The sequence below is a fragment of the Myripristis murdjan genome, chromosome 7 (assembly GCF_902150065.1).
Source record: "Myripristis murdjan chromosome 7, fMyrMur1.1, whole genome shotgun sequence".
NCBI classification, from domain to species: domain Eukaryota; kingdom Metazoa; phylum Chordata; class Actinopteri; order Holocentriformes; family Holocentridae; genus Myripristis; species Myripristis murdjan.
Window position 1 is genome coordinate 20,823,890 of NC_043986.1, and position 10,374 is coordinate 20,834,263.

The window sequence follows — 10,374 nt, forward strand, 5'->3', positions numbered from 1 at the left end:
ACTGATGGCTCTAGTCTGTATTTAAGTGTCCTGTATTTTATGCTGTCTGTTGTTCATTAACTTTAAAGATCATATAGTTTATTATTTTATGGGGAATGTTTACGAATAGAACAGTTCAAAGGTTTCTGTCCACTTGGCTTTTTCTGCAAGTTAGGATAGGTGTCCACTGTTCAGTTCATTTTATATCATAATATCCAGGAGTCTTAGAGGGATGGTAAACCACAGTTAAATAGTTACTATTGCTACCATTTGGTGAACCTGGTGCATTATGAGTGAATCAAACAGGGGCAGGAGGAATAAAAACTGAGGTGGTGTTCTGATTGGATCTTTGCACTCCTGTGTATGAAAGGAACTTTTAATCCGCAGCAAAACCAGTCATTTGACTAAGGAGAAATCAACCAATAGGCCTCTGCATAGAAAGGACTTAACATTCTCTTAGTGTCATGATGGGATTTTGCACCCAGTGATGACAACACATTCATTTTAATAAGAAATGACAAGCTTCAGTTTTCTCTCGGTATCGCAAAGGAAGCACATCAGGCTATAGAAATCAAAAACTGGCAAAACAGGTGAATGACTGTTGCCCTCTGCTTTGATGTATTAAATTGCTCCAGTAGAAAAGAGTTCCAATTAGTTTATCTATTTATTTATTTATTTTTTTTTTTTTACCAGTTTTGTTGCTAGTTCTATGTAATGCTGCTAAAGTCCAATTACTGGATTTGAAATAGTGTTGTGAGAACAATGTAACTTCAAGATCATACCCGTATACCTTAAAATATGATGTTCCCTGCTGCCCTATTTTTAAGGAATGTAGTTCTTTTTTTTTTTTTAAGCTCACTGCAGAGGCATACATTAATATGATTATATCTTCATGGTATAGATTGTGTTTTGAGCTGTGACATTGTCGTGCATAATTGTTGATGTACATTTTGAATAGTACTTTCCCATTGCTGGATTCACATTTCTTATTATCTATTGGGCACAGTGGTGACAAAGTTGTCCTATGTTGATAGTCCTGACAGCAAGAGGACAATGACGAGTGGCAAGTAAAGCCAAGTCCCCTAGAGGACAGTCTGACGTCAGTGGAATACAACCTCCTGCAGGTTGACAGCAAACACAGAGGCAGCCCAAAGAGCAGCATAATAGGCAGCGATAAGGACGTCCCTTAGCAGCACCTGGTTGCAGCACCAGTTTTATTCTTCAGTCATGTTTTTCTAGAATCATGTAGGAATTGAATTACATCTTTAAGACTTAAATGCTCAAGTCCAGTTTCTAATTCCACATTCTCTCTTTCCCCTCTAACTGTCTCAGCAGTCAGCAATAGGAAGGCTCCTCCTCCAGTCCCTCCCCGTACCACCTCCAAGCCCCTTATCTCAGTGACGGTGCAGAGCAGCACTGAGTCGGCCCAGGACACCTACCTGGACCAGCAGGACCGCGGCAGCGAGGCCAACAGCCAGTCGGGACGCAGCAATTCCTCCGACAGCCTCTGTAGCATCCGTACCGGCAGTCTGGCTAAGGGCACCCAGCCCCCGGCCCCCACCCCTGCCGCTGCCCCTGCACCCACTGAAGCCTCTTCATTCCCAGTCCCTGCCCCTCGTGAACTCCCTCCCACCACCGCTACTACCACCACCTCTTCCTCAACCACCACTACTAGCACCTCCACCCAGCCCCAGAATGACACCCTAAGTGCTGGTGTCACCCTAGAGCAGCCATCGTCTGCACCCAAGAGGAAACTGTCCTCCATCGGAATCCAGGTTAGTTTAGCCCATCTTCTATATTTAGTGGGACACAGCAGAAGCTACCTGCACAGAAGTTGTGTTCAACCTGGCTGTTTGCTTGCTCCATGTTTGACTGGCAGGTGGACTGCCTTTTGCCAATCCCAAGAGAGGAGCCACTCCAGCTGACTGCTCCCCTGAAGTTCCAGTCAATTGGCGTTCAAGTGGAGAACGGCAGGCCGTAAGTACACATGCTCATCTGACACAACAGTGAATGCAAATCCATTACATTATCATTCCCAGTGCCATTCAGTCTGTGCAAGTGCAAGTGCTAGTCACTCAGACAGAACTGGTATGCACATGGTGTAAAGTACGTAGCCATGAAAAATTGTCGATGTAGATGAGATTGCAAATGTAGCAGCTTTAGTAGTGAGACAAAGTAGTACTTTGAATGTGTGACAGTTACAGAGGAGATGACCATTCTCAAATACGTTTTGTGAAAATTGGTAAGGAGCGAATAATGAACAGTACAATGAATTTACACCACCACTTAAGATACAACTGGTGAGGAATGATTAAAAGAAAAAAGTAATCTGAAATGGCATCCCTCAAAACCTGTTGCCAACACTCAGATTTTGCTGGTGTGACTCCTTATAACTCATTTTAAAAGCACCGTAAAGAAAGAATTTTGCTATTCAGACATCAAGACAATTTATTTATCTATTTATGCTTTACTGTTTGTACAGAGGAGAAAAATTCACTGACAGTCAATGCAATTGTTGTCCTGTACAAACATAACCAGCTGTTATTCTGTATCATAATCACATACAATTCAGTTCACATTTGGTGGTTTTATAATTGTATTGGCTGTACTACCTCCACAGGACTGACGGACTGATGCTGGAATGTTTTGTTTATTCAATTTAGTTCTTGGCTGGTTTTGTCACAGCTAGGGTTAGTTATTATATAGGAATTACTGATGATTATTTGTCAGATATCATGGTTTAATAAATAAGTGAAGGCACCAATGGTCATGCCTGCAATATTGTTACAATATTGATATTGAGGTATTCAGTGAAAAATATCATATTTGATTTTGTTCATATCGCCAGTCCCTGTCTGTTAGTGTTCTCTCTGTGAAACTCTTGCATCTCAAACTCTTACACATCTCTTGAACTTTTCTCTGACTGACACTAACATGAACACCCTCTCACTCTGCGGCCCTGCTGACTCTGAGGCTGGCATAGCTGCAGCCTGTGCGGTAGAGACAAAAGGTCATCCAGCAGTCAGCCTGGCAGCAGCACAGCAGCCCAGGGCTCTGATTGATGTCCTCTCGCTCTTGTTTTGACCGGAGCGAGGCAAACATAGTGAGAAACTGGCCAGTTAAAGTGTCCAATGCAGTGTAATTTCCCCTGATCACATTTGTTCGACTGCTTGCTTCCCTCTTTCTCTCCTGCTCACTTCCTCTGAAGGCAGGGGTCTTTCATCCCTTACGTAGTGCTCCTGATCTCCTGCTCCCCTGCCCCCACATGACGCCATCTCTAACCATCTCAGCATCCCTGTTCTCCTTTGCAACTGAAAATACTGCACCCCCAGCTGCTGTCATGTCATGTATTTATCAGTCATACTCACTGACTTCAAACTGTTATTGTGGAAAATGTTGAACCCCCAACATTTACAACTGTTTCTGTCTGTCAGCAGCTTATGTGTATGTGTGTCTTCCCAGTCTCAGCCGGGGCGGCAGCATGGCCTCCAGACAAAATACAGAGTCTGAGCCCCAGGATGCAGTACCCTCAGAAAACAACGTGGCAAACTGCGCCAACAGCGAGGCGGTGAATTCTGCAACCCCTAATGGAGAGGACACACCCACGGAACAGCAGCCCGTCAAACATGCCTCTGTCCCTTCAAGGATATCCAGCTCACTCCCGGAGAATCTCGACCCAGCACTGGACCCCTCCTCCCTGCCGCCCCCAGACCCCAGCCTGGAGACCGCAAACTGCAGCACCCAGCACGGAGACAGTGTTCAGTCTGCCACCCCTGCCTGCCTCCGAGACGGCAACTGGTTCCTGAAGTTGCTGCAGGCGGAGACAGGCCGCATGGAGGGCTGGTGTCAACAGATGGAGCAGGAGACTAAAGACAACAAGCTCTCGGAGGAGGGTAAGTGACAAGGTTGCACGCGGAGCCTGTGAAATTGCTCAGCGTATTCACAGTGACTTGATTTGAGTTGTGCAGTCTAGAACATCAGATCTTTGAAGGTAGGAGAAAACTCAGGAAATTGCAGCCAGTTGCTTGTCAGTTTGCTGGCATGTAGAATTAGCGTTGAAATGATGTCCCTATCAATGAAGCCCACAGACAAGACCCTGTGGACTGTGGAGAAGACAAGACAAGGCACGACACACTCATTACTGCTAATGGCTCACAGTACTGCTGCTCATTATGGTGGGAGTAAGCTTCTTTTCAGCTGTAATAGAGCCACCACAGAGTCATTTCCCCTTTTCATCTCCCAGAATCCCACTCAGGCTTTCAGGCAGATCTATCTCTGCAGTGTCTTAAATATAAATGAGTAAGGAATAGACTTGCTGTACAGGCTCCCTCAGATTATCATTCCCTTTGCACCCTGTGGAACTGAATTATGGATTTCTCTATACATGCAAATATCAGGTAGGAAATGCCGAATAATATGTTGTATGCCCTGACAGAATAAATAAATAATTTCTAAACGTAAAATTTGCTGTCAAAAATGTTGTTTGGTAAATGATACATAGAGATGTTGCTTCTTAACGGGAATAAACACAAATTACTGCTATCTCCCTTTGCCTCCCCACTTTTTTTTTCTAACCCATTATGTACCACAAAAGTGCATGAAGACACAGAACCACTTTGTTTTGTTTCTTTACCTGATTACAACCTCTGTGCTGTTGCAGTTTTGGGGACGATCCGCAGTGCAGTGGGCAGTGCCCAGCTCCTCATGTCGCAGAAGTTTCAGCAGTTCAGAGGGCTCTGTAATGAGAACTTGGTGAGTGGTTCAGTTGGACCCTATTGGATCATGCTTTACTATCATGTTTCTTTCTACCACATCATACTTATAAACACATAGAGATGTTGAAGTCTTCCCATTACATTTGGAGAGGAAAGAGGTTTTCCAAACCCACAAAAATAAATCCCTATGATTTATCTAACATGACTCATTCTGTGGTAGATTTTTAGTTCACTTCACAACTTCATTTTTTTTTCTCTGTGCCCCCTTGTTTTCTATTTTCTACTTCACAGATCTAATTCAGTTATGAAATGATCATGGAAAGCTGCTTGGTGCCAAATTTATTTTTGCCTCATGCTTTTGCGTGGTTGGGGGTGTTAGAAAATTTGGAGGGCAATTAACTGCTTCTGTTTTTTAGTTAAAGCCAGTCATCTATCACTTGACTATACTCTCTCATTTTCCTCTCACTAGAACGTGAACGCCAACCCACGGCCCACAGCACAGGACCTGGCTGGGTTCTGGGATCTGCTTCAGCTCTCCATAGAAGACATCAGCATGAAGTTTGACGAGCTCTACCAGCTCAAAGCCAACAACTGGCAACTTCCTGAGAAATCAGAGAAGAAGGTATTGCGCCGCTTCCAGATCATTTTCATCATACTTAAGATTCTGGGACAAGTTTTTAAACTTATAGCTTGAGCCCAGAGGATTTGTCTTGTTATCTTTTCCATCAGTTAACAAACAGCTAAGTAGATGGGTCGCAATATGGGCAAATGCTATGCAGCTGCTTTTTATCTCTTCCTTTTTTCATCATGTTTTCCTCAGGAGGAGAAGAAGCAGCCTCCATCGTCAGTGCCAAAGAAGCAATCTAAGCCCAAGCTGTCGGCGGGGAAGGACCGGAGCGTGGACTCGGCTGTAGACAAGCAGCGGCAAGAAGCCAGGAAACGGTTGATGGCAGCGAAGCGTGCAGCATCGGTACGACAGAACTCTGCCACGGAAAGCGCCGACAGCATCGAGATCTACGTCCCTGAGGCCCAGACCCGCCTCTGAGAGAGAACCACCGCCGGTTCCCCATGAAGGAATATCCCGATTCACTTCAGACACTCACTGACACAGACACAAAGACAGAATTGAGACGAACACACAGAAGTACAAGGGATGCAGAGACCGATTCCCTCATGGCGGCACAGCTGAAGACGAGAGGGGATCACAAGGCTCCGAAATTATCCAGAACAATGCAAGCAATCTCCTGGCTGCCATGGGACAGAAATAACCTTGACAGATGTTTAATACTATTGTTATTATTGTTATTACTATTGACATTATAATAATTATTATCTCCCAAAATATATCAAGACTGTCTTAAATGTGCAAATATCTTGGATAAAGACATCCTATTCCTTGTGAGCTGAAGAATCTCGGTATCCCAGAAGTTTACTCTCTTTACTCCCCTCACTGCTGAGTCTACAGGCAAGTCCTGGCTGCCTGGTTTACGAGCTGAGCTACCACCCACACACACTCAGGATACACATGCAGGTGTACTCACTGTCCACAGAGTCTTCCTGTTCTCTATTTGTATTAGGCTGCCACTCATCGGGTGTGGTGTGTAAGCTTTACTGTGTATGAAATATAAGATGGTGTTGATGTACTCAGAGGTTTAAAACACAGAGAACCAGAGGAAGGCAGTAGCATACATTATAAATATCACACTCTGGTTATTACCATGTTCATTTTGTAAATGTTCTATACCAGATTATTTGTTAGAAAGAGGTCAGTGTTCAGTACCAAGGTAGTTTTTTATAGACAAAGTACATGTACTGTCATGATATATTAGCACTTGATGCAATCATTCACTCCATTTATCTCCCCCCCTCGCTCCTTTTTGCAAACACACACTACACAAGTTTGTGTCTGTGGATGCCCATTTTTAAAGTCTTAAATTTGTTTATTTTGGGGGGGGAGCGAATTGACTGGCCAGTTCATGTGCGCTACAGAGGAATGTATGAAATGTATGCATTTAAAAGCTCATTTTGACTTGATGACTGCACTTTCCATTCACCTCAATAATCAAAACTTTGCCCACCTCTGCTTCTATAATCATTCTTTCACTGTATCCTCATGTGATGTAGGGGACCAAGACATGGACCATTTTATAAAGCATTCCCGCTCAACCAAAACTGTCAGACCATGTGTTATGGTGGGGATTTACTCTTCAGTGGAAAGGAAATGGGATAGCAATAATAAAATGTACTAGTATTGTAAGCTAGTGTTGCAAGTAGGTGTCCAGTCTTAAATTGTTTAACTTTGCATTTCCAACAAGGCTGCTGAACGTGAATAATAATTATTTAGAAGTTGTCCGTTTCTTTTTTGAAATGATTGCTTTCAGAAAGGCTAATGAAAATCTCAGGTTGAGCACTCAAAGCCAACAGTTGAAACTATAACTAACATCTGATATTTATAGCATAACCACTAAGTAATTAAATAAATGCTCAGAGCTATGTCCAAATATTTTAAGTATCCCTATCAGAAATTGTGTTTACTGAAATTTTGGTCAAAATTAATCACAGGGCTTACTAAGTTTATTTAATTCTGACTACTTAATCATTTGTGTCCTTCAGTCCCCTCTCTAGCATTTTGCCATGTCCAGAAAATCATTTAAACTGAAGACCTCTGTTACATTTTTAATTTAAATTTTTAATGTTAATGTGACACTTTCTGTGACTTGTGTCCAAGGTGAAGTCAACCAAGGTTTGTCTGTTGACTTCTGTGAAATTCATGGTGCTGAATATGATTGAATATTGTACTAAGTGTACCATGTAGTTGAATTGATTGGATTCTCAACATTTCAGTGAGGCTTTTATGAGCCGCTCATGACTCCAGCTACATGTCCGCTCACAGTTTGTCATTGTGCATTCATCAGCTCAGTCCGGACATCACGCCGTGTCTAGTCAACATCCAACACAGTGACACTTGACTATGGAAAATATGTTGGAGATGAATACAGGTGGAGTCGCTCTTGTGTTTTTAGCAGGTAGAATCACAGGTGTTAGGGATGCTGGAATGCAGGTGGGCATAGTTGATGCTCATGTACAGATCCAGATAGATTTTCACTATTTTTTTTTTTCTTTCTTTAGTAAGAGCTGGCTCTCCCCCTACTGGTCAACCCTTGCATCACTCTCCACACACAATCTCGATCACTCCATTTTGTATCTTTTAAGTTCTCGTCAATGAAATAAGTGAAGTAGAGCTGGGAATACTGATGCAACACCAGGTTGCTGATTTTATTATTTTGTTATGTGTTTATTTGTATTACATCAACAATGGACATGTACATTTCATTGTCCAAAGAAATCATTAAACATCCTTTTGCTACATGTCCTGGTCATCATTCTTGGTTGTTGTTTTTTTTTTTTTTTTTTTTTATATTGCACTCATTCATACTGTATTGGTAATATTAGCTGGTAAGTTAATATTACAGATAAATGAGTCATTATATCCTTCAGTGTTACTGTGTAATCTCTTGAAGCATGGCCTTCTTAATACAAAGATCCTAGCCAGTGAAGTATCTACTCCTTTAAATGGGTCTTGCGAAATGATTTAAAACATTCAATCTGTATGAGGCATTCAGGGTATGTAGTTCAAAGTGTATAAACTGACATGCAGTGGAAAGTCCTCTCCTTTCCATATCATTTAAAGCTGGATCCCTTTATTTTACCATATACTGAATTTTAAGATAGCATGACCTGATCAGGGATCTTAAGGCAGTTTGTTTACCAGTACTTCCTGAGTTTCAAAGGGCTACAAAATGAACAAATGACTAGAAGGTGCAACTCTGGCGGCGGATTATGTGTATAATATGCTTTTCAACCACCGTGTGGACAAGGCAATATACTCCGCTTAAAATGGTTTTTAAAATTTACAGCATTATGTGGATCTAACTGAGGCACCGTCCGTAACAGTTGCCATGAGTATCTTAAAAATAAACTGGGACACAGTATATGGTTCATGGACAGAAACAGCCTGGAAATCATCAGCCCATTTGACTAATGAAACCACTGTAGTGGCCGTCTGCCTGGCTGCATCTCCACACTTGGCAACTGTCTTCTCAGAGATTCAGATACGAAAATGAGCAAAAACGATGTAATTCCAGATTATCTACTCCTGAAGGACATTGTTTTACAAAATAAGCACATATCTTACAAATGAGGGGTTGTTTAATGTTATGGTGTATTAGTTAGACACTGTGAGGCTAGTTTCTTTTAAGAGAATAAAGAATTGTGATTGCAATGACATTTTGTGGTATATCATTTTCTGGATGGGGTGAGCATTATCCATAGCATTAAATATGGACACCACTCGGTTTATAGGCTATGTCATTTTTCTTGTGAATATGTTGTTCCCAAAGTCAGAAGAAACAACAGATAACTAATACTGAGATCATCAAGATGAAAAATCCCACAGCAGTGATGGTGACTTTAGTGACTCATTATGTGGGGCCACAGAGGACTCGATGTTTCTTACTCAGATAAGACTCACTTTAAAAATGCGAATCATCCCAGGCACCACCTTTACACTCCTCTAACCACATTTAAAATCTCTCACAGCTGTGTATTGTGCCTCTTGGTCACACCACAGGTTCATATGTGTTATATCTGTAGTCTGTGTGTGAGCCAGAGATCAACAACACTGAGCACACATGACTCCCAGCACCATACGAAGAAGTCAAATTTAGTGTCATTCCCCTTTAATGAAGCCCACGGGGGCTGCAGTCATCACGCCGTCACCAGGGAGGCTTTCACGTCACAGGCCACGTCTGTCTCTCATGACCGAGTGCGCCCCCCACAGGCCAGAGGAGGAACAGGCCTGATGTGACAGAGTACAGCCAAAAGTAAAAGGTCAAGTCCACTGAAAAAAACCAGAACCAAACCGGAAGAGATTTGATGCTGCCTTCAAAATTAAACGAAACAATTTGCAACAATATGCTTTTTTCCCTTCTTCTTCTTCTTCTTTTTTTTTTTTTTTTTTTTTTTTTTTTTTTTTTTTTTTTAGTGGTTGCGTTTTATTCCGCATAGAACTCATAACAAAACATTGCACTATATATTTTATAGTAGCAAGGAGATTTCAGCCGTAAAAGAATAAGATCACAACCAGCTCGCTATATTGAATAGCACAAACTTACTTTAAGGAAATATTACATTATAAAATAATATAATGTATGAATAATATAGAGCTGTTTATGCTAGAGTCGTCACTTTTTACCGGACAGCCCAGCAAACAAACAAACAAACAAACAAACAAACAAACAAACAAATCAATTAATAGATGCAAGCTAATTTTCATGAGTGAATGTGGCAAGGACTGGAAAATGTGATTTGTATATGTCTGTGTGTGTGTGAGTGAGCGAGGTGACATGTTCTTTCTTTATAATCATTATCCTTTATGTTGCGTTAATATTATGTATCAGGCTGCTCTGGATACGATGTGATATGCATGCATAGACAAAAACATCTTTAGACAGACTGTTAGGAAACAGTTAAAACAAATTGATAACTTGTATAAAATAAAATAAAATAAAATAAAATAAAATAAAATAAAATAAAATAAAATAAAATAAAATAAAATAAAATAAAATAAAATAAAAACGGTCGCAGGAAGCCCGACCGGAAGTGTTGTTTGTGTTTGTGC

General features: G+C 41.5%; 1 protein-coding gene across 2 annotated transcripts in view; it reads left to right on the forward strand.

Moving 5' to 3' along the window:
- dlgap4a (discs, large (Drosophila) homolog-associated protein 4a) overlaps positions 1-8,063 on the forward strand; it is a 21,385-nt gene extending 13,322 nt beyond the window's left edge. The window contains exons 6-11 of one of the 2 annotated variants that reach the window (XM_030055455.1): positions 1,315-1,754; positions 1,859-1,956; positions 3,442-3,872; positions 4,640-4,731; positions 5,164-5,316; positions 5,515-8,063. In XM_030055455.1, the coding sequence (XP_029911315.1) occupies positions 1,315-1,754; positions 1,859-1,956; positions 3,442-3,872; positions 4,640-4,731; positions 5,164-5,316; positions 5,515-5,739 (1,439 nt within the window). In that variant the 3' untranslated portion in view covers positions 5,740-8,063. Of the gene's footprint in view, positions 1-1,311; positions 1,755-1,858; positions 1,957-3,441; positions 3,873-4,639; positions 4,732-5,163; positions 5,317-5,514 lie in introns of both variants that reach the window. The other variant, XM_030055456.1, reaches the window with a different exon arrangement.
- Positions 8,064-10,374: the final 2,311 nt, after the last annotated feature.